Source organism: Sitophilus oryzae, unplaced genomic scaffold, assembly GCF_002938485.1.
Source record: "Sitophilus oryzae breed Bouriz unplaced genomic scaffold, Soryzae_2.0 scaffold_882_pilon_pilon, whole genome shotgun sequence".
In the NCBI taxonomy this organism is placed as follows: Eukaryota; Metazoa; Arthropoda; class Insecta; order Coleoptera; family Curculionidae; genus Sitophilus; species Sitophilus oryzae.
The window spans coordinates 768,891-791,242 of NW_022147508.1; the positions used below are offsets into that span (position 1 = coordinate 768,891).

The 22,352-nt window shown below is 32.0% G+C and overlaps 2 protein-coding genes across 2 annotated transcripts in view; one reads left to right on the plus strand and one right to left on the minus strand.

Moving 5' to 3' along the window:
- Positions 1-22,352, minus strand: part of LOC115890539 (ras-associated and pleckstrin homology domains-containing protein 1) — a 331,325-nt gene that overhangs the window by 272,024 nt on the left and 36,949 nt on the right. Inside the window, exon 2 of the mRNA XM_030910796.1 lies at positions 16,279-16,389. Within this exon, the coding sequence (XP_030766656.1) occupies positions 16,279-16,389 (111 nt within the window). The remainder of the gene's footprint in view (positions 1-16,278; positions 16,390-22,352) is intronic.
- LOC115890540 lies at positions 6,808-8,372 on the plus strand. Its single transcript, XM_030910800.1, has one exon. It carries the CDS (start codon positions 6,830-6,832, stop codon positions 8,309-8,311), a length of 1,482 nt encoding a protein of 493 aa, XP_030766660.1. The 5' UTR covers positions 6,808-6,829; the 3' UTR covers positions 8,312-8,372.

The window sequence follows — 22,352 nt, forward strand, 5'->3', positions numbered from 1 at the left end:
TTGTCACAGAGCTGACATTTGGAGGTTGCGAGTCTTATGACTAAGGTTAGGTATAAAGGATTAGGATATACTATACTATAGGATATATTGACTATTTGGATACGAGTATTATTGACTATTTGGATACGAGTCTTATTGACTATTAGGATACGAGTGTTATTGATTATTTGGATACGAGTATTATTGACTATTTGGATACGAGTCTTATTGACTATTAGGATTCGAGTGTTATTGATTATTTGGATACGAGTCTTATTGACTATTAGGATACGAGTGTTATTGACTATTAGGATACGAGTCTTATTGACTATTTGGATACGAGTCTTATTGACTATTAGAATAGGAGTCTTAGTGACTATTAGGGATGCGAATCTGTTTAGCTGCAGATTTGCGTCCGGGGAAGACCCCTATACTTGTTTCAGGTGACACCAGCTAGTTGTTGAAGAAGGAAGATATGGAATACGATATGTTGAATAGAATACCAGTGGCTAGGGGGCGGAGTACCCCCGGGTGAGTTTTACTATTTAACTATCAATTTTATCCAGATCAGTAAATGTTTGTTTTGTTATTTTCATGTACAATGAGCTTGCCAATGACCAACTAGATGGATATTTGACGTGAATTTGCATTGTGAGACCCGGTTGAATAAGTCCCAGATATAAGCGATTTTACAATACTATGTTATATTTTGAAGTGTTTTGGTGAATTAGTGTTTGATTTTGCCAAAAAATCTTCATTTAAAAATAATTAAATAAACTAATAAAGTCAATTATACAGACTATACAGCTGAAACATTTGATTTTGTTTAGGTTTTGTTCTAGTTGTTTTAGATTTAATTAATTGTTTACTAATTTTGTTTTCAACTTATCATTATTTATTTTTACATAATTAATTATAAATTTCGAATAGTTTTTTTAAGCAAACGCAAAAAGGCATAAAATATTGTTTCAAAATCCGATGATAAAATTTTACATTTAAGAAAAAAGCTCGGAAAAAAGGCTGCACAAGTGCTGTCCCGATTTTTTAAATACAAAAGGTGGCAACCCTGATTTCCGAGATACCCATAGGGAACATCGTAGAAACCTCACCCGGTATAAGGAACTACAATAAGTTCCTTATCTTATGATATAATTATTTTACCTAGATTTATATACTCTCGGATTATACAGCGAAAAACATAGTTTTAGATTATACAATATAATCGAAAAAAAAACGGCATCAGCGATGGCTATGAAATGAAGATCACTGTCATTTTATATGTAAAATTATATGGATAACCAACCCAAAAAGACAGCCCTCGGCGAAAAACTAGTTACACCAGTGGATTCTAAGTGAAACACTCTACGGAACCCAGTTTTCACCTTTTCGGTATACTCTCATATCTCGGATATCAAAAAATGCAACAATTTCAAAACCGCCCTGTATTTCAGAAACTAATAGAGCTAGGACATATCTGTGTGTAGCATACAAAGTATCAGCATCTTTAGTATTATAAAAAACTGGTAAAGTGAAGTCAAAACCGCATCTTTGTATTTCTACTAATAAACAAGAAACACCATAAAACACACGAAAATTGGACCAAACAACAAAAATAGAATAAGAACGCCTCCTCTATCTCCGACGTCATCAAAATAAAAAGAAGAAGCGAGTGATTCCTGTGACCCGCCCCGACAGCTAGCCGGATGCAGGATGCATCTTATCGATTGGTTTTTGTCTCGACGGGGCCCGGAAGGGCTGAACGCAAGGAGATGATTCAATCCGGGGGTAGTTTTTCTGACCCTCGCACCGCCGCCGGAGACAGCGCCTATAGATTGATGGAAAATAAATTCCTTCCTCTTGCATTCCACGTATTCCATATAATATGTATAAGCTAGGTTTATATGGAAATGACGATTTTGTTTTTCTCTTCTTATTAGTGTTCCAAAAATGAAACAAAGTGTTCTTTTGTTCGAACACAAAAAATTGTGTTATAGTTATTAATGTTCGAAGCACATGCGCTAGTTAGTCTGTGGATAGAGCCACTGTAAATTTAATTTATTAAAACAAATAAATATAATATTTATGATCCCTCCCTAAAAGCCCTGCAATAGACAAATTATTTTATTTTAGTTAAAATACATAGGTAGATATATCATTTCAGATGACTATTACCAAAGAATATTATATTACTTTAGTTTCGCGTGTACTATTTATATAAGATTGTTGCAATCAATTTTATTTTATTTCTTATTGATATAATTCATACCATAAATTGCTTCTATTAAACTACAGATTAATGCTAATTGAAGCGTTCTCAAATAAAATACATCACGTCCTATATAAAAGTGACCTAAATGAAAGCTTAATATAATTAATTCTATAGAAATAAGGAACTGACACGACTACAGTATTGCATACAATTTACATCAAATTTTCTAATAAAATCTTTACTAAAGTATACGAATTTATCAAATAATTAAAAGTAAGAATCAGCTAAGAAAAAGCCATAAGACCTTACTTTTGAGACCATCCGAACACCCTGGATACCATGTATGGTGTTATTTTTGTTGCAAAAGTGGCTAACTCACTTATACTAGTAAAGCTAAATCATTGCGGTTTTTGCGAATCTGAGTTACTGTTAGGTGAAACTAAAGATGCTGCAAACAAAATTTTCTTATGGCCTCCTCAGTTTCCTTACTAAAGAATGATATTAGAAATGTTGCAGTTGTCTGGAATCTTATAAAAGATCTGGCAAAGATAAAAACTAATTTTACTTTTTCCGCGGAACCCAGTGGCGTTATTTATTTTTTTCTTCGTGCTTTCATTTTTAATATATTGGATAACTGATTTGAAAGTAAAACTTTTCGTCCGTACCTGTATAAAACTACCGAGTAAAAAATATGCATTTACGAAGTTTTTTTACGTCGAAACTCGAAACTGTTTCTTGGTAAAAATCGTTACGAGTAATGGTTTTCGAGATATTTGGAATCGAAATTATCAATAGGTACCTGTCATCATTGACAGGAATTAAATATGTTGACTAAATAGTTATTATACACTGAAATAAATTTGAAATGTTTTATCATTTTTTCGCAGAAATTTTTTTTTATTAATTTAAAAAAAATCCCAAATTTGTTATTTCAATCAAATAACTATCTACTCAACGTGTTTATTTTTTGTCAATAATGACATATATTAACTATTTTCATTCTAAATATCTTGAGAACGGTTGCGCGTAGCAATCACCAAACCAAAAGACATTTAAAAAATGTCACGAAAATGTATATTTTTTCACTCAGTATGTTTTATACAGGTATGGACAAAAAGTGTATTAATAATCTATAAAACAGTTAAAATACATGTATGTAGGTAGGTGGCGCCCTCTACAAACAGGAGTCATATTGACATCAAAATCAAATATATCATGTCAAAAAACTCCCAAACACCAATTTTCATCTAAATATTGACATTATAGTACGAGAGTTAGGAACGTCGGAAAAAACAATCATTTTGAGACGTCTGGCTCTTTGATATATCTTTTACTATGCTCTCTAGAACAGCATGCTGGAACAGTCTGGCTGCCGGTAAAAATTGCGTTCCCTACTGCGCATTGAAAGAAGATCCTATATTTTTATTAGCCCTTTAAATTCTTGTATTGAATATAAATCGAACATGTCTCCATAGCGCAGTGCGTAGAGTTTTCGACCACGAACCGATGATTCACAGTTCGAATCCGTGTCAGGTTAAAGACTTTTTTTATTTTATTTTCGTTTTTATTCTGATAGTAAAGCATTAAATATTTGTTTTTTTTTGAATCACCAAAATTATTTAATACTTTACTATCAGAATATAAACGAAAATAAAATAAAAACGTCTTTGCCCTGACCCGGATTCGAACTCTCAATCATTGGTTCGTGGTCGGAAACTCTATGCACTGCGCTATGGAGACATGTTCGATTTATATTCAGTACTAGAATTTATAGGACTAAATTAATAAAACAATATAGGATCTTCTTCCGATGCGCACTAGTGAACGCAACGGGTATCGGCAGCCAGACGGGCCGCATGTTGTTCCAGAGAGCATAGTAAAAGATATATCAAAGAGCCAGACGTCTTAAAATACTTTCTCGAAAACGTTGCTAGCTCTTATAGACTATTATTTCAGAAATTATTTGGAAAAAATCGAAAGAAAAATGAAACTACACTAATAAAATTGTATGAACTTTTTTACTTATTTTTATCTATACAATACGCTGCCAAAGTTTCCGGAATACAGTTCGGACCTCCCTGTACAGACTTTGGTTTAATTATACATCCAACTTCACGTTTTGTGCGAACAACACTTCTTATATCCGAAACTGATATTTATGGAAAAACTTCCGGTTTTTTGAAAACACGTTTATTTTCTTTTTTTTTTCTAAATGTGATACACTAACAATGTTATGCATTTCTTTTCAACAGGTACAAGTAATTGACGCAAAAGAACAAATATTTTTTAAGATATAAAAAAGTTACCACTTAAACTAATGTCGAAAGTTCAGGAAAAAGAAAGAAAAAAATCTCTGAACGAATTCAGGAGTTGTTTTCACCCTTCGAAATAAAATCCGAAAAGTTTACTTAATTTCCTCGAATGCCAGTCGTGGCGTTAAATGAACCGATCGCTGATAAATCGAGTAAATAGCTTCCAGATTGCCGACGAAAGACTCTTTATCTCCTTTTTCCTTTAATATACGATTTCCCAGTGACGTCACCGTTTCATTGCCTTCTTCTTTGTATATATCACATTAGCAGAAAATAATTCTGAAAGTATAAATTAATAATCACTAAAATCATCATTAAAAAAGATATCGTACTTAAATAATTTATTGTTGATTTACGCATACAAAAACTTTAAACATATCTTAATATCTTAAATATTTATAATTAATTATAGATTTAGGAATTAACATTAGTCAAATTTCTTTAATTTCGATAGGGACACACTCCCGATCATCAAAATTTCGAAAAAGTAACTTATTTATTTCACTTTTCTCGGGTTGGTGAGCGCCGAGCTTGTTGCAAAAAATGTTGTTTACAAAGATAGTATACTTGTCAAGTACGAAAATATTCAAAATATTGGCGTGGTTGCCAAGTACACGTGAGTCGTGAGAATACGCCTTAAAAAATGCTTCTCGATAAAAAATTGTGTGATCACATATGAAACCGAGAGAGTTATATAAGTGCCTTTGGAAGCAGATATCGTCAGTGAAACGTGATAATCTGCTAACTCCATTTTTGATTTCAAGTCAATAATACATTTAATACATCATTTTTGCATAAAATGTTTCACAAAATATTGAGTTTTATTGTTTCCCAACAAATATTATTGTTGTCTCTTTATCATATTAACGCATGAATATACTTGCTACATGTGTACATATTTTTTCTCAAACGTATCAGTCCTCGAAAAAGCAAGCGGCGAGAGCGCTGAAGTCATGATTAGTAAATCCCACTTAAGATGGGCTGGCCACGTGTGCAAGATGCAAGAAAACCGCCCACCGAAATCTCTTCTTTACGGTGAACTTGTAGAAGGTAAGAGGAAACCGGGTGGACAACTCAAAAGATACAAGGATGCTGTTCATGAAAACTTAAAGGGGATAAGTATGCAGCATCAGTAGATAGAACGCAATGCAGGAGAATTGTAAACTCAGTTAACAACGACAACCAAAAAGTAAAGAGGCAACAAAGTGATGAGATTTTTGAATGTCCGGAGTACGGAAGAGAGATAAAATCACGTATCGGGCTTTTCAGTCACAGAAAAGCTCATGAAAGAAAACGCCTTCCGTAACCATCTTCTGATGCGTGTCAAATACTCGTCAGAGAGTAATGGCAGTAAGTATATTTTTTGTACAGTTTTTTTCTCTCCTCAAAAACGGGGAATAATGGAGTTAGCAGTTTATCACATTTCACCGACGATATGCAATATATTTGTTATAAGTTATTATCTAAACAATTACCTAATAATAGAATAATCTATTATATTTCGATTACTAACCAAATCTAAACAGTAGATACACTTAAGTGTATGTTATGTTTTAATAAGTAGAATACCGGAATACAAGCGAAGAAAGAATAGAGGTAATTTAAAATTCACACCAAACAACATAAACCAAGTTAACTAAATTTGAGAAAAAAAGTTGAATTAAAAATGCAAGTATCTATTAAAGCCGACATTAAAATATAACTAATACATTTAACTACATAATAAAATAATATATTTAAACTTCAATAATTGCTAATAAACATTATAGGAACTTCAAAAGAACTTCAGAAGTAAGAACAGTAAGAGATAGCATCACTACTTATTGGGAAGAGTTTTTATTTCCACTGCTAGATAGTATCAATGGCCTTTCGCATGTAAAAATATTTTTTTAATTATTGTTACTCAGTACCGAAAGAACGAAAAAAAAAAAACAAACCAAACCAAAATACTCGGAAATTCCCGGTACTTTCATTCCCGGGATTTCCCGGTTCTGAACCCTAGTTTGGATCTAATTGATCAGCATTGAATCCATTTTTATATTCATTTATATTTTCCTGATATCAATAGGTCCAAGTTTGAATCACCCTGTTTGAATTAATATTAAAATAATATAGTCTGAATAGGCTAAGAAAATAATCTCAACTATTTTTATATACCCAGTACTTAAAGAATAAAACAAATTATCAGAATTAAAATTATAAAGTCACGATATCAAAAAATAAACAGCATCATGAACGATAACCCAAATAGAGATAACCTTGATGGATAAACATATATCCAAGCAATTCCGTATTTATAAATTTTAATTTAGTGTCTAGCGTTGAAGACATGGCAAGTGAAATTCTCAGCACAACCGATTGTGAAACAATTGTAAAAAACTATCTAAACCGAAATGATTTTGAAGTGATGTGGTACAACCTTAAACCGTTTTTTAGTGAAGTGAACGGATTTCTCGGTGAGCATTTATTACTGCTAATCGACGTCAAAATAAAAGAAAGAACCACCACTTTACGTTTCTTCACCAAAAGGTTCCCGTTCGAGCACCCAATGCAAAGCCAATATCTAAACTCCATGCAAGGATGGCAAAGAGAAATATATTTCTTCGAAACGTTCCTTCCAAATCTCGAAAGGACCCTGCCAGGTTACAGTTTGGACTTTGTACCGCGCTATTTGCTAGGTAAACCTAACGATATTATCGTTTTTGAAGATCTGACTTTGAGGAACTTTGACTTGCCGAGAAAGCCCAGTTTAAATCTTCTAGACAATCAACACATCTGCCTGGCCATCAAAGCTTTGGCCAAGTATCACGCTGGAAGTTTAGCCTACGAAGAATATAAATCCCGCGAATTGGGCAAACCGTATCGATTATATTCCGGTGAAGAGGAACTTATTAAAGAACCATTAATCCGAAAAGAAGAAGGATTTCTAGGCTATGATTGGTTTAAAGCCGGTGTTAGTGGCTTGCGAGCATTAATTAATCGAGTGTATAAAGGCGAAAAACCTTTAGAAGAAGTCAATGCTAAATTTGAAATACTGGTGGAAAAAGCATTGCAGTTAATGTTTCCTCATAGTAATTTCAGAAATGTGCTGGCTCACGGCGATCTGTGGGCCAAAAATATCATGTACCAATACGAAGGAGACAGTTCTGAACCAATCAACGTCCTGTTAGTCGATTTCCAGCTTCAAAGGTACAATGTTCCAATCCACGACGTGCTCCTATTTATATCCCTAACAACAAACAGAGAAACCAAACAGAAATATTTCACGTTTTACCTCAATTACTATTATAAAGAGATCTGCAACCAGTTACAATCACTGAACGTATCGCCCGAAGAAGTTTCCATGGCTTACGATGAATTTCTAGGATCAGTTACTTTTATTATGCCCGAAATTAAAATTCAAGGGGCCCTACAAAGACTTCAACAGTGCGGTAATAAAGATTTTTATACAAAACTACTTGGTAATAAAGAAGAGTTCATTAAATTTGTCTTTGGAGATAAAACTCCTTTTGCCTTGGAGTTATTTGACACCGATGATAATTTTAGAGGACTATTAACTGAAGCCGTGGAGGAAGTAATTGAAAGCTGTTTATATCCAGAGATTTTTCGGGAAGACTGTTACAGGATATTAGAAGACACTTTAGGAAAGAGCGCATACGAACTAAAACAGTACAAAACTGAAACAATTGACGAGAAAGAATTTCTGTTTAAGTTAGAAATTACAGTGGTTATTGAAAAGAACGAAAAAGAATTCAAGTTTTTAGTGCAAAATAAGCCGCTTGGTTTTGCTAAGGTAATTAAAAAGTTGTAAACATTGAATATTTTGTGTGAGCTAAATTAATAAGGAATAAATCCATATAAAAGCTCAAAGAGTTTTTTTATCCCATGCATGCCGCGGCTACCTCTTCACCAATTTTAATTATTCTTTTCTTAAATGATAGGCATATATTTGCAGATTGTTTATGAAGTATTTTTATATTGTTTAATCGTTATTTTTTTATGTAAAATGAATACATATTAAAATACACCTAAAAACACTTTGAAAAAATACCTTTAGAAATAAATTATTTGTCATTGTTAGTGGTATGTCAGTTGGATTATATTATTATTATATCAAATTTTTAGTTTGTACCGCTGCGCGCACTGTCTTTAGATACATAAATATGGCGCAAATATTCTTTTAATGATATTAGATTATTAGCTAGACAAAGCGGTTTTAGGAAATCCAGCTTCTTAGACCGTAGAAACATGTTGGAAAGTTCGTTGTATGAAAATTCCTTATTATCAGGTCTAGAAGTCTGAAATTCTGCAGAAAAATCCCTAAGTGTAGAACACTTAGAAGAGACTTTTGAAATTCACCAACTAAATAGGTAAAGTTAGTAAAAATTTATATAAAAAATAACCTTATAAAAGAAATATTGTTGCTCTTAAAATTCTTATATTGACGTCTTTTATTTCATTTCAGGTGAAAAAAAAATAAACAAAACAGTTTTTAAGTTTTAGTTTTCGACAATTGCAAACTTTCATCTTAAATATGTTAAAGCTATTCATTTTAGAAATACAGTTTATATAGGACCATTGTATAGGGCTCTATCCATAGAGGGTAAATGGACATTTCACTATTTATTATTTTCCGGAAATTTTCTTTTTTGGGTTTTGCAAAATATTGATATTTGCTCGATTTATAACTCCCTATACATAATTAAAAACCGTCATGCAAGAGCGTCGTCCATCCTTCATCCAACCATATACCGGGTGCGTCTCAAAAGTGGCTCACCCCTATAACTTTTTTATTTTATCAGATTGAAAAAACGAGATTTGGGATGCTAGTATATGACATAAATTAGGATTGATTGACGTATTCAATTATTGTTTTCGGTCACTTCCTCTTTCACCGGAAATGACTACAACTTTTGATTTTTAAATGGCACCCTCGGTATTTTTTTACTTTATTCGATAGAAAATGACACTCTGAATAGAATGACGTATGTCATGTCAACTTTTGACATTTTCGCATATATGGTTTATTTAAAATTGTGCGGTTCATAACGACATTTTGACTCGAAATACCAAGTCTGTGGTATCAAATTATTCGTAAAAAAATGCTTTTTCCAAATATGCTAATGAGCCACCCTCGTTCCATTTGAAAAAATTGAAATATGATTAAAAATACGATTTGGATATATTTTATCGGGCCAGGCCAAGACACGAAAAACATTAGACGATCAAATCCATTTTTCCACGGCTCTTTGATTAAAAATTAGTGTTTTTATCACAGCCATAACACTCTAGATTGAAATTTAAAATACGATTTTTTTTAAAGCGAGATTGTCAAAAGTTGACATATGATATGTCATTCTATTCAGAATGTCATTTTCTATCGAATAAACTAAAACACAATACCGAGGGTGCCATTTAAAAATCAAAAGTTATAGTCATTTCCGGTGAAACAGAAAGTGACCGACAACAATTGAATACGTCAATCAATCCTAATTTATGTCATATACTAACATACCAAATCTCGTTTTTTTTATCCGAAAAAATAAAAAAGTTAGAGGGGTTTTGAGACGCACCCGGTATAATATAATTAGTTTCAGTCAATGCAATGGAAGGAATCAGAAAACTTTAAAGAAGATTTAAATACAAGCAACATTTCAAAATAATTTTGAGCCCAAAATTGATCTTTAAAATACGTTGATTTCAATAATTTTCAGAATTATTAAGATTTTTTATGTCAGAACAGTATAACCACAAGTTATATTTTTGGTAAACAAAGTGTCGTAAAGTCATATACAAGGGATGAAAAAATAAGAAACGGTTAGGATTTTTTTATATACACCAATAACGCAAAGATTATTTTATTTTACATTTTATATTTAATTACAATCACCTGTAAAGATGATAAAAATGCTCTTGAAATTGTAATATTAACGGTTTTTATAAATTTTAAGTAAAAAAATTATAGAAGATTGAAAAATAAAATAGGTATATAATAATAAATACTTAATGTAGAATCCCAGAAAATCTATAATTAGAAATGCTCATCTGAAACAGCTTTAAAACTACTAATAGTTTAAAGATTGCAATTGTAAGGCTGACTAGCTGTATCCATAAAAGCGTAAACTATCATTTACAATATGTACAGGGTGGGTCAAATTCGACGCTTTTAAATGGAAACACCCTTTTCTATAGGAGATAGACAAAAACTAATATCGGTGTCTGGAGCTCAATTTTTGTCAAAAACATGATGGTGAAAACCGCATATCGATATCTGTTACCGTTTCGGAGTTACGGGGTGTTTTTCAAAAATATGCATTTTTAACAAATCGCTGTAACTTTTTTGCTATGGAAAATTTTGTATTTTTATGAAAACATTTCCAAAGCACCTTTTTACGTAGAATTTACTGGTTTAAGTATAATTTTTTAAAAATTAATAATTTAAGAATTATCAACAGAAAATTTGATTTTTTATATGGGACACCCTGTATATTTTTAATTTATTGAAAATAATTTAAAATTACCTTTCCAAAAATATAACACATTTGATATTTTACTCGATTCCCCTTCGAGATATAGAGTATATAAAAATTCGCCCGCTTTAAATAAGTAGGCTTTAAACGGCACCGGCTGGAATGCAAAAAAAATCCAACTGTAAGCATCAGTTAAACGAAAATAATATTTGGTGTGAGAGACGCAAATTTTATAACAATTTAAAATATATTTAACCAATATTAACACATTTAAACTATATCTAATAACTATAAAAATAAATAGCAAACCAACACAGGAGATGTTGCTACAGGTGTTCGACATATCGACCGTCTTCTGTTATGGACAGACAGGGCAGTTTTTGAACATTTCTCGCGGAATTCATTAACTCAGTGGGGGTGAAAGATACCCTCTCATAACTGCTAAGTATTTCTAATTCTTGTCTAGATTATACGGAAGAATGAGGAACCTTTATTCTTCCGCAAATATATCCATAGGATTAGATCCATGGGCACTAAGTCAGGTGGCCTCGACGGCCAACGGCTGGGATCTTGGTTAGCTATTCAATTATTCTTGAAACTGGCTGCAAAAATTTGCTGATAACTTCAGCGTTCAGAGGCGGTGCGTCGTCTTGCTGGAAAAATATGTTTTCGAGTTCCATTAAGGGATCAACAATAAGGGCTCCAAAGCCTACTAGTTAAAAGTGGCGAACTTTTAAAATTTCTGTATTTCGAAGGGGATTATAACAAAATATCAAGTGTGCTATATTTTTGGAAAGGTAATTTTAAATTCTTTTTAGTTAATTAAAAATATAGAGGGTGTCCCAAATAAAAAATCAATTTTTGTGTTGTGATAACTCTTAAATTATTAATTTTAAAAAAATTACACTTAAACCATTAAATTCTACGTAAAAAGGTGCTTTGGAAATGTTTTCATAGAAATACAAAATTTTCCATAGTAAAAAAGTTACAGCGATTTGTTAAAAATGCACATTTTTGAAAAACACCCCGTAACTCCGAAACGGTAACAGATATTGATGTGCGATTTTCACCATCATGTTTTTGATGAAAATTGAACTCCAGACACAGGTATTAATTTTTGGTCTATCTCCTATAGAAAAGGGTGTTTCCATTTAAAAGCGTCGAATTTGACCCACCCTGTACAGGGTGTCCCATTTTAGCTGAAATCATATGGTATCTCTGTTATTAGTGAAGATAAGGGTACGGTTTTTGCACCAACCTGTCACACATTTTTGTCAAACGGAAGATGTAAACAAAATTTTCGTAGCTCTCTTCGTTTCTGAGCTAAAGGGTCTTATTGAAAATTTTGCAATTTGGGCCACTTTTCTCTGTTATTGTGAAAGGCATCGAGAAGGTGAAAACTGTTTATTGTAGAACTTTTTACGGTAGAATACAGTGGCATACTCGTAGTATGTTATTCTACGAAAAGAATATTTTTGAAGATATGAACTAAAGTTTTGTTTTCTTAAATGGAACACCCTGTATATTTATAAATTATATGATCTGGCTTGTTATAAGCTTCTCAAAAATATATATCACTTATCAAATTAATTTTCACTATTTACTGCCATATTTGAATGCTTTCATTAAAAAATCAATTTATTCGTTTAGTAGGCCATGATTGATAATAAAAGAAGCTAAAGAATTTATTAAAAGTACACTGCTATCTGTCTCTTGTTTTATTTTAGGAACCACTAATAAATTCTTTATAGATCATGGAAACATAACTCTTTACCGCTATTTGTAAATCTTGGAAGCTATCGTACCGGAACTTTTATTAGATACTCCTTTAGATAATTCAGTTCATATTTTCAAAAAAAAAATCGTACAAAAACAGACTACACCACTGTATTCTACGTAAAAAGTTCTACAAGAATCAGTTGTAGTTAAGAATCAGTCTCGATACCTTTCGCAATAACGAAGATACGGGGGCTGCCCTAAACTGCAAACTTTTCAAAAAGACGCTGTAGCTCTGAAACGAAGAGGGAACTATGAAATTGTGTTGACAGCATCTTCCGTTTGACAAAAAATTTATAATTTTTTATCATTAATAACAGAGATAAACCGACTTTTGATTTCAACTAAAATGGGACATCCTGTACGTGAAAAAATATAAAGGAAATCCATGGATTCGAGGTGTACGCGGACGAAAACGCGGGAAAAAGCTAGTCATTTTTGATAATGCATCAATCTTCGGAATTTTATCTTAATCAGATCGGGTGCAGAAGTAACAGAACATCGAATGGAATCCGCCAGTCACACAACTAACCAACAAAAACATGCTCGCCGTTCGTCGGCCTGCTCGTTTCAATTTAAATTTAACCGCTCCTTATCGGTCAATCCACTTTATCTCTTCATAATTCAATATTCGCTTAATCAAAATTACATTGTCACCTCCATCGACAAATAATATTAAGAGTCCCGGCCTCACCAAGTGCTGTAAAAGTATTTTCAAGCTCGACAACATTGTCGAATTGATATGTATGTTGTAAAACTTAATGGCGTATTATTTATGGAACTGTACTCATAAAACTATAATGGATTCCGCTAATAAAAATAACAAAGGAATAAAAATTTAATTACGAAGTATTCAGCACACTGATTGGGTTAAATATTTACGCTTTACTCTGTTTGACTGTTAAACGATATTAAAGTTAAATAAATCAAGTTTATTTATTATGTTTTGATATTGGAATATTAATAAAATAATTATATAATACATTTCTTTATTTTAGATCATATGATACACACACAATAAATGTGAACATTCACATAAAATCAAATGATGTCATTAAGAGTACATTGTTACAAATAATTTAAACTTAAAAAAAAAATAAAAATAATTAAAAAATAATCCAAAATGTCGATTTTTGGATGGAAATTGGTTCCTGGGAGTTTTTTGACATGAGAAATTTTATTTCGATGTCAATGTGACTCCTACTTTTAGAGGGCACCACTTATATAGTTTGTTAACTGGTTTGAGAGTACTAACTTTTCGTTCGTACCTGTACAAAACTATACTGAGTAAAAAAACTATGCCGTTTTCTACGTAAAAACGATCTCTTGGTAAAAATCGCTACGAGCGATGTTCTTGGCATATTTGTTATCGAAGTAATTCCCAATAGATGTCATCATCATAACATAAATTAAACATGTTATTTTTATCTATAGTTAGTTATTCTACTCATAGTTAGATAGTTAATAGACTGAAATAATAAATTTAAAATATTTTTGTGCAACAGGTTCAACAGAAAACTGTTTTACCATAATTTTTTCGAAGAAAAATTTATGATTAATTTAGAAAAATAAAAAAGTTCCCAAATTTATCGTTTCAACCAAATAACTGCCTACTCAGCATGTTTTTTTTGTCAATAATGACATGTATTGACTATTTCTATTCGAAACATCTTAAGAATGGTCGTTCGTAACGATTTTACTAGGGAATGCAATCGCGCACCAAAATCTCAATCCCGCAAACCCGCGGGATTCAAGTTATCAATCCCGCAGATCCGCAAAATTGCGGGACTGTAAACAATACTCATACATTTGGTCCTAAATGGTACAACAGGCATAGTACATTTTGCATAGGCCCACAATATATTGATATAGCGTATATCTTAAACTAGCTGTACAGAAATTGGGACCGATGTATACAGAGTGTTCAAAAAATATATTAATATTTAATAAACTTAATTTATCTACTTATTTTATAAATAAAAATATTCTGATGTTTAAGTTTTTTTTTAACTTGTGTTAGTTATCTGCTTTTAGATACACTCTATATCAATAATTTTTTGGCATATGCAGAATGTACAAAGCTTTTTGTACCATTTAAGACCATACGTATGATTAAAAATGCATATTTTTCGAAAAAACGTCGTATTTTCCTTAAAACAAAAAAAAATAAAAAATCGATCAAATTGTTTTTTCTAGTTTCAATACAATAAAACACCCTGTGTACGAGAATTCACTAAATATAATTTAGAAAACCACATAGCATCTTAATCACAATAGATGCATCAAAACCTGGTCCAAACCGCATCCCAAAATCTTTTTTAGTTCAAGAGATATTCAACTTTAAATTTACCCTAAAATTTTCCCGATTATTTCACTCATGTACAAAAAATCCCATATGAAACGGGTAATTTTCGGCGAAAATTGCCCGCTAAAATCGAAAATTACCCGGCGAAAATTTCCCGCAGAATGTCTAACTGACAATGACACATTTGTCACTTAGACGTAAATTATTTTTAATAGGTATTCTAAAAATGTCTCGATTTGGAAAAGATTCTTTAAGTGCAATTGAAGAAAAAGTTGTCGAAAGTAAGCCGAAAAACACTATAATTAATCACCAGTATGTATGGAGACAGTTTATGGACTTTATAAAAGATAGAAATTACATTTTGGATGCGAACATCTCAATCTCGGCACTGGCCAATATTTAGACCGATTGGGCATTTAATATGAAAAGGAAAAACGCCCAAGACTATAAGGAATCTTCAAGTACCACAACGGAATCTTAACATAATATATGAATATAAAATCATGCAGTTTTTACACAACATGCTTTCATGAAAAATTATCGGTAATTTTGATGCACTTGGGTAATTACTTCCGATAATTATGTCCCGTAGTTTATTTGACGAAATTGTCCACAAGTACTAGTTAAACGCTTTTCTTCACTTACGCACATATGCCAGAAAGAAATCTAACAACTAACGTGTTTGTTTCACTTATTTTTAATGGCCAAGCCGTAAGGGGAATCCACTGGGTTCTTAATTGAGATCGATTCGGTTACCCAGTACTAATGTATCGATCCCGCAGATCCCGCACGGTAAATCCCGCGGAATCTCAGAGGGATCCCGCATTTGCGGGATTGCATTCCCTAGATTTTACCCAAAAGGCCTGATTTACATAGAAAACTACCTAAATATATAGTTATTTTGTTATTCAGTAGTTTTATATACGACCGAAAAGTTATTACTCTTCAAAACAGTTAAAAACCATGTAAGTAGCATCCGGTTTAACCGGAAATGGTTTTTAATGATTAATGATTTTGAAATCAAAAATGAAATTAAATGAAAAATGTGGGAAAGAATGAAAAGTGAATTTTGAACTCTGTTTTGAACCCAAATTTCAAATTTCTTCGATAAAAACAATGATACAGCAGCCAGTATGACGGTTTTATTGTAATCTAGTTATTTAAAAATAGTAGTCTTCTAATAGTAAATAAAAAAATTATATTGGCTGCTGAATTAATCACACTCACCCCTGTTAATGTGTCCAACTCTCCTAACCACTCGTTCAACAGTTGCTCGGGATCCTCTGAATCTGATTCACCTGCATCCTGAGTTTCAGTGTTATCGTTTAACTTATTCATCTGGAAAGAAGAGAATCAGGTATTATAAAGGTCCAAAAAAATATAAAACTGCAGCAAAAAAACAGATAAATTCAGATAAACTGAAAGATATGCTTCAATAATTTCAACTTAAATAATGGATAAAATTATAAAAAAAAATTATTAATCAGTAGAGGTTAGTGATATACAGGGTGTCCCAGGCTGAGCGTGCATTAGAAGTTTCTAGAGAACTACAATATCTAGATCGGAGATTTTTTGCACATTACTGTTTCACAACGAGATCTATCGATTAAAACTATTTTCAATATGGCGGCACTTCCGGAAATACCGGAAGTTGGCAGCAATTTTCTTATTTTAAATGGGTACCCCAATTTTTTATTACATACTTAAATTCTCTGTAAAATTTTGTTGGATTTTGATATCAAACACTATATCTAACATGAAATGTTTTTGAGAAAAAAAAATATTTAAAATTTTTGGAGGAAAAAAACTGCCTGTCAAAAAAATCTGTATAGCCTAAACGACAAATTTAGTGATTACCACAGCCACTGTGGCATAAAGAGAAGACATGTGGTTATCTATTTCAAAAATTAAAATGTTCGAATGTCATAATATAATATTAGCCGTAGCTGTCATGGAACTGAGAACTGAGCGATTAAAAAATTATCATAAATCATTTTTTTCAAATAGAAACCCTCTTTTTTTATTTCACTAGTGAAAAGATCTTTTAATTCGTTACTTTTTGACTATATACATATATTTCCTATACCTAAAATAAATCGTTTTTAAGTTATTAATTTAAGATTTAAAGTAGTGTTGCACAAGAGTCTTGAAAAAGTCTTGCAAGACCAAGACTCTTGCAAGAAATTCAAGACAAGACTTTCAAAATTTCTTGTCTTGAATTTCAAGACAAGACAAGACTTTAATATGCAAGAAATTTCAAGAGTCTTGCAAGATTTCTTGAATTCAAGATTTCTTGAAAGTTAGCAATGATACATTTTTTAAGTGATAATTAGGTCTTTGCTTAAGTTATGCCGGGTTTATACTATTATATTATGTATTGTTTTAGAGTTGAGAATGAAATAAAATAAAGTCGAGGCAACAAACCGTATATTGGTAATTGGTATTATACACAAAATTATATTGGTATAATGGTATTATAAAAAAAACTAACGGTAGTTGAAACTAATGGTGGCTTCGTGGAGCACGCTATTTGCGCTATTTGGTACTACTTTTCATGCACGAAATTGCCCCGCGAACAAAAAGTTGTATCAAATAGCGCAAATAGTATATACACTCTAGCATGACCTTTTCGTACACCCTGTGTCCAAACTTTTCCATCCAATCTTCCATAATAAAATAAAATAAAATAAATACCATAAAAAATAAAATTAACAAACGGGTAACCAAATTAAAACATAATAAACCAACAAGATTTAACAATTTTAAAGCTTTTATTTGGTAATGGCTCCTGGCTCCTGTTTCGTCAAACGGACGCGTTGACATAGTTCTTTTGCGGTCCGTTAAGATTTTTTTTGCTAAAATTAGCATCGTTGTTGTTTATTTTTTCCGTATTACATTTTGTATACGACGCGATGCTTTCTATGAAATAAAATATAGAAATATTATTACCTTTTTATTAGAATGTAAAATTCTCAAGACAAGAAATTTCAAGAGTCTTGCAAGACAAGACAAGACTTTGCCATTCAAGAAATCTGCAAGACAAGACTTTGAAAATATCTTGTCTTGAATTTCAAGACAAGACAAGAAATTGAGATTTTCAAGACAAGAATTCTTGCCTTGTGCAACTAGTTTAAAGCGTCATTTTTTCTTGATTGTATCTAGCTTTTTTTGACATTAACTGTCAAACCATCAGACAATTTATTTCCTTCTGTCAAAAAAACTAATTATTTGAGTTTCGTATATTACAAATACTGCTGGTAAAACTTTATAAAGTGTATTTATAAAAATCTATCTCGTATTTTAGTGATAATTAATGTCAATATGACATGGCCAGATATAGTTTTACATCGCGTGACGTTTAAAATCATAAGCTACAGGTTAAAAAACAAAAAAAATATAAAATATACCCGTTAAAACTATAAATGCTTTTTTAAACTTGTAAATGTATAATCAAAAAGTGCCGAATTAAAACCTTTTCACTTATGAAATAACAAAAGTGGGTTCCCATTTGAAAAAAATGATTTACGATAATTTTTTAATCGCTCAATTCCATGACTGTTGCGGCCAATATTATATGACATTCGAACAATTTAGTTTTTGAAATAGATAGCCACATGTCTTTTCTTTATGCCATATACTGGCTGGTAATCACTAAATTTGTCGTTTAGGCTATACAGTTTTTTTGACAGGCAGTTTGTTTTCTCCAAAAATTTTAAATATTTTTTCTCAAAAACGGTTGGTTAATGTTGGGTATAGAGTGTTTGATATCAAAATTCATAAAATTTTACAGAGAATTTAAGTATGTAATAAAAAATGGGTGTATACCCATTTAAAATAAGAAAGTTGCTGTCAACTTGCCGTATATACGGAAGTGCCACCATACTGAAACTATTTTTAATCGATAGATCTCGTTCTGAAACAGCGATGTGCAAAAAATATCCGATCTAGATATTGTAGTTCTCTAGAAACTTCTAATGCACGCTCAGCCTGGGACACCCTGTATAGCTACCGCTTCTTTGATTATTTATTTATTTGTTTTTCACCTCATAAAATAAAAAGAGGAACAATTATCAACAAACAAAAAAATCATATACGAAGGTTTAAGCTTTAAACACCCTCTACACTATGCCCGAAATATTTCTGGAAATATTTCGTGAAACATATCGCAAAGCCCCATTTCTCGAAATATTTTCAGAAATAAACTCAATGCTTTTCTTATATTGCGGGGAATCTCGGCCGCAAACTCCGAAATAGATCGAAATAAACCGAGCCAAGCCGCGAAGTGTGGTTACTATAGTTTATTTAAACTTTAAACCATATATCATACCTCAATTACAGCTTGGTCTAATATCATATAAAAAAGTTACTACTAATAATTACACATCAAATTACAACTACGACTTGCGTAATATTTATAAGTTATTATGACTAGCAGGGAAAAGTAACGGTTATACATAAAGCTGGTAATATGGTAATATATTACACCCCGACGTACAGAAAGTGCCGCACAATTTACACCATAACACCAACAATAAGAGGCGGGAATAAGGCGACTGGAAAAAATAAATCAAAAGGAACAATGACGAATCGGACTAAATCTTAATTTATTCCCGATTTCTCGGAAACGGACCGGACGAACGACCATATGGCGTCAAGCGTTCTTGTCTCGTGCCTTTAACATTCCGGGCATCCTTTCCTCTCTAAAGCACTGGAATTATTTACACCGTGTAACTCGAATAACTAACTACCAGTACGTTGGTTTTCGCCGAGGTTTTAGCAGTGTAGTACTTATTTAGAAAATATAATGATATAAAACATTACGTACTGGCAGTAGCGAATAATGCGTATGTCGTTCTAGTGGGTGTATTCTGGTGTTGAGTGATCAACCCCTAAGTAGAATGGTAGACTTCATTCGCTACTGCCAAATATACACGTAATATTCCTTAGTTATAATATCCCATAATATCCCTAATTTCCTAGGAGATGTATCTAATATAATAATTTATTTCATACAGTGCTTGAGTATTTGGAGAATTATATCCATCATCATTCTCAGCTTATTCAACTATTTCCAATTATGGTGTAGCCTCCATCACATATTTAGATCCTCTCTTTGTAATTGGGCCCATTGTTGTCTATTGCGGACCCAAGTTATCCCTGCTTGGTCATCTTCTAGGTCTCTTAATTCCTCGTGGGTACTATGCTGTAATTTTTGTGGTTCATCCGTTGTCCGTCCTTCTTGCCATTGCTTCTTGTCCTGCCCATTGCCACTTAAGGGATTTGATTCTGTGGATGGCATTTATTACCTAGGTCTTTTGTTGTATCCACTTTATTCCTTTACGATCTGTCTTGGTTATTCCCAGCATATTTCGTTCCATTGAGCGTTGTGCGCACTGCAGTTTCCTGGGATATAATACCTAGGAATTCTATACATGTTGGATTTCAAATTTTGCCGGTAACATGTATACTAAATTTAACTTTTTTCTAATAAAAAGAAGATGTAAATCTACTATTGTTGACTACAAATAAATTAGTACAAATCATTTAGTAAAGTAAGTAGTTTTCGGTGGAAATAATTAGGGGCAAGCTGCAGTAATACTTATTCACGTTGTTTTGCTTTGTTGAATACTCTACTAAATTTGCACGATCTATCGATCCCGGAATTGGCCGCCGTATTGGAAAATCCTGTCAAATTATGTCATTTTTATGTTTTTTTTTTAAATAACTCGGTCTGTTTCACCTCTTGGAACTGGAATTTCGAAAAATCCCTTCTTATCGAACCTCTACACCCTAGAATCAACCTGTATGCCAAAATTGAGCTTCTTACGTTGAGTGGTTTGAGCTGGATCGAGATTAATCAGTACGTCAGTCACTTAAGGATTTTATATATTAGTAGGTATAGATTATTATATAATTACGAAAAGAAATAAAATCGATTTTAATATGAATATAAAAAGGAATGGGTTATTTACATACATAAAAATTATAAACATAATGAATTTAGTTTTTATTTAAAGCAGCAATACAATATTAGTAGATGCAATAGATGATTTTCAGCGGAATCGTTGAATTGACAGCTTTAACAAATGAAATATAACAATAAACGCAAATAGGTAAAGTTTGTCCAACGAGCTAGGAAACATTTCAAAGACGACATCCAAAAAATGACAGATAATGCAGTTAACGTGTGCATCAAAAGACAACACAACTGTCACTGTCATGTATATTCTCTTTGGACACCTTATATATTTTTGCGTAATACACTTTCTTATTAACTTAGTAGGGAGGAAATGATTCCAAGAGATATGTATTAACTTGATATTATATTCTGAATAGAAAGTTTTGATATCGTTTTGTAGATAAAAATATCGGTTCGCTCGGGTTCAATCGAATTATTGGGCACTTACAATTTAGTTTAACTACACTGCGAATTTAGTAACCAAAGGAAAATACATTGAATTTGCTATGCATTTAGAAAGCGGACGTTTGTTAATAATAAAAACCTTTTAGACGTATGTTCTAATGACATGCATCTAAACACCAATAATTTATTATATTAAACGTTAAGTTTGAAACCATAAAAAAGGACCTTGAAAAAGTCTGGGATTTTTACCTATGGAAGAAAAAAAAACGACATCAGCGATGGCTATGAAACGAAGATTGCCGACATTTTATATATAAAATTATAAGGGGAATGTCATCGATCGTCATTTCCGAATATTTTTTTCACTCAATATAGTTTTATACAGGTACGAACAAAACATTTTATTCTTAAAACCAATTAAAAGATATTTAGACGGCGCCTACTACAAGTAGGAGTTGATATCGAAATAAGAATTCTCATGTCAAAAAACTTCCAGACAGCAATTTTCATCAAAATATCGATGTTAGGTCATAAATGATTTGGAAAAAATCTCGGACAAAACTGGAAAAATGCAAATAAAAATGAAGCTTCTTCGCCTTGTATCCGAAACGAAGCATTTTAGGACATACATTTATACGAACACTTTTACTTCTTTTTATCTGCAGAATATGCTGCCGAAGTTTTCCCAATACAATTCGAACTACACAGTATAGTGAAAAATTGGCTGTCAACTATAATTAATTTCCTTAAATAATATGAGAATGATTACGTATTAAGACGTGTTAATATCATTAGGACAATAAAAAAATCTAACTCTGGTAAATAAACAAAGTTCTTCTATTCACGCAAAGTTTATAAAACCACTAATTTATCACAATACACCAAAACACTTTACTTTTGCAATGGACGCGCGTTTCGCTAACCATGATAGCATCAT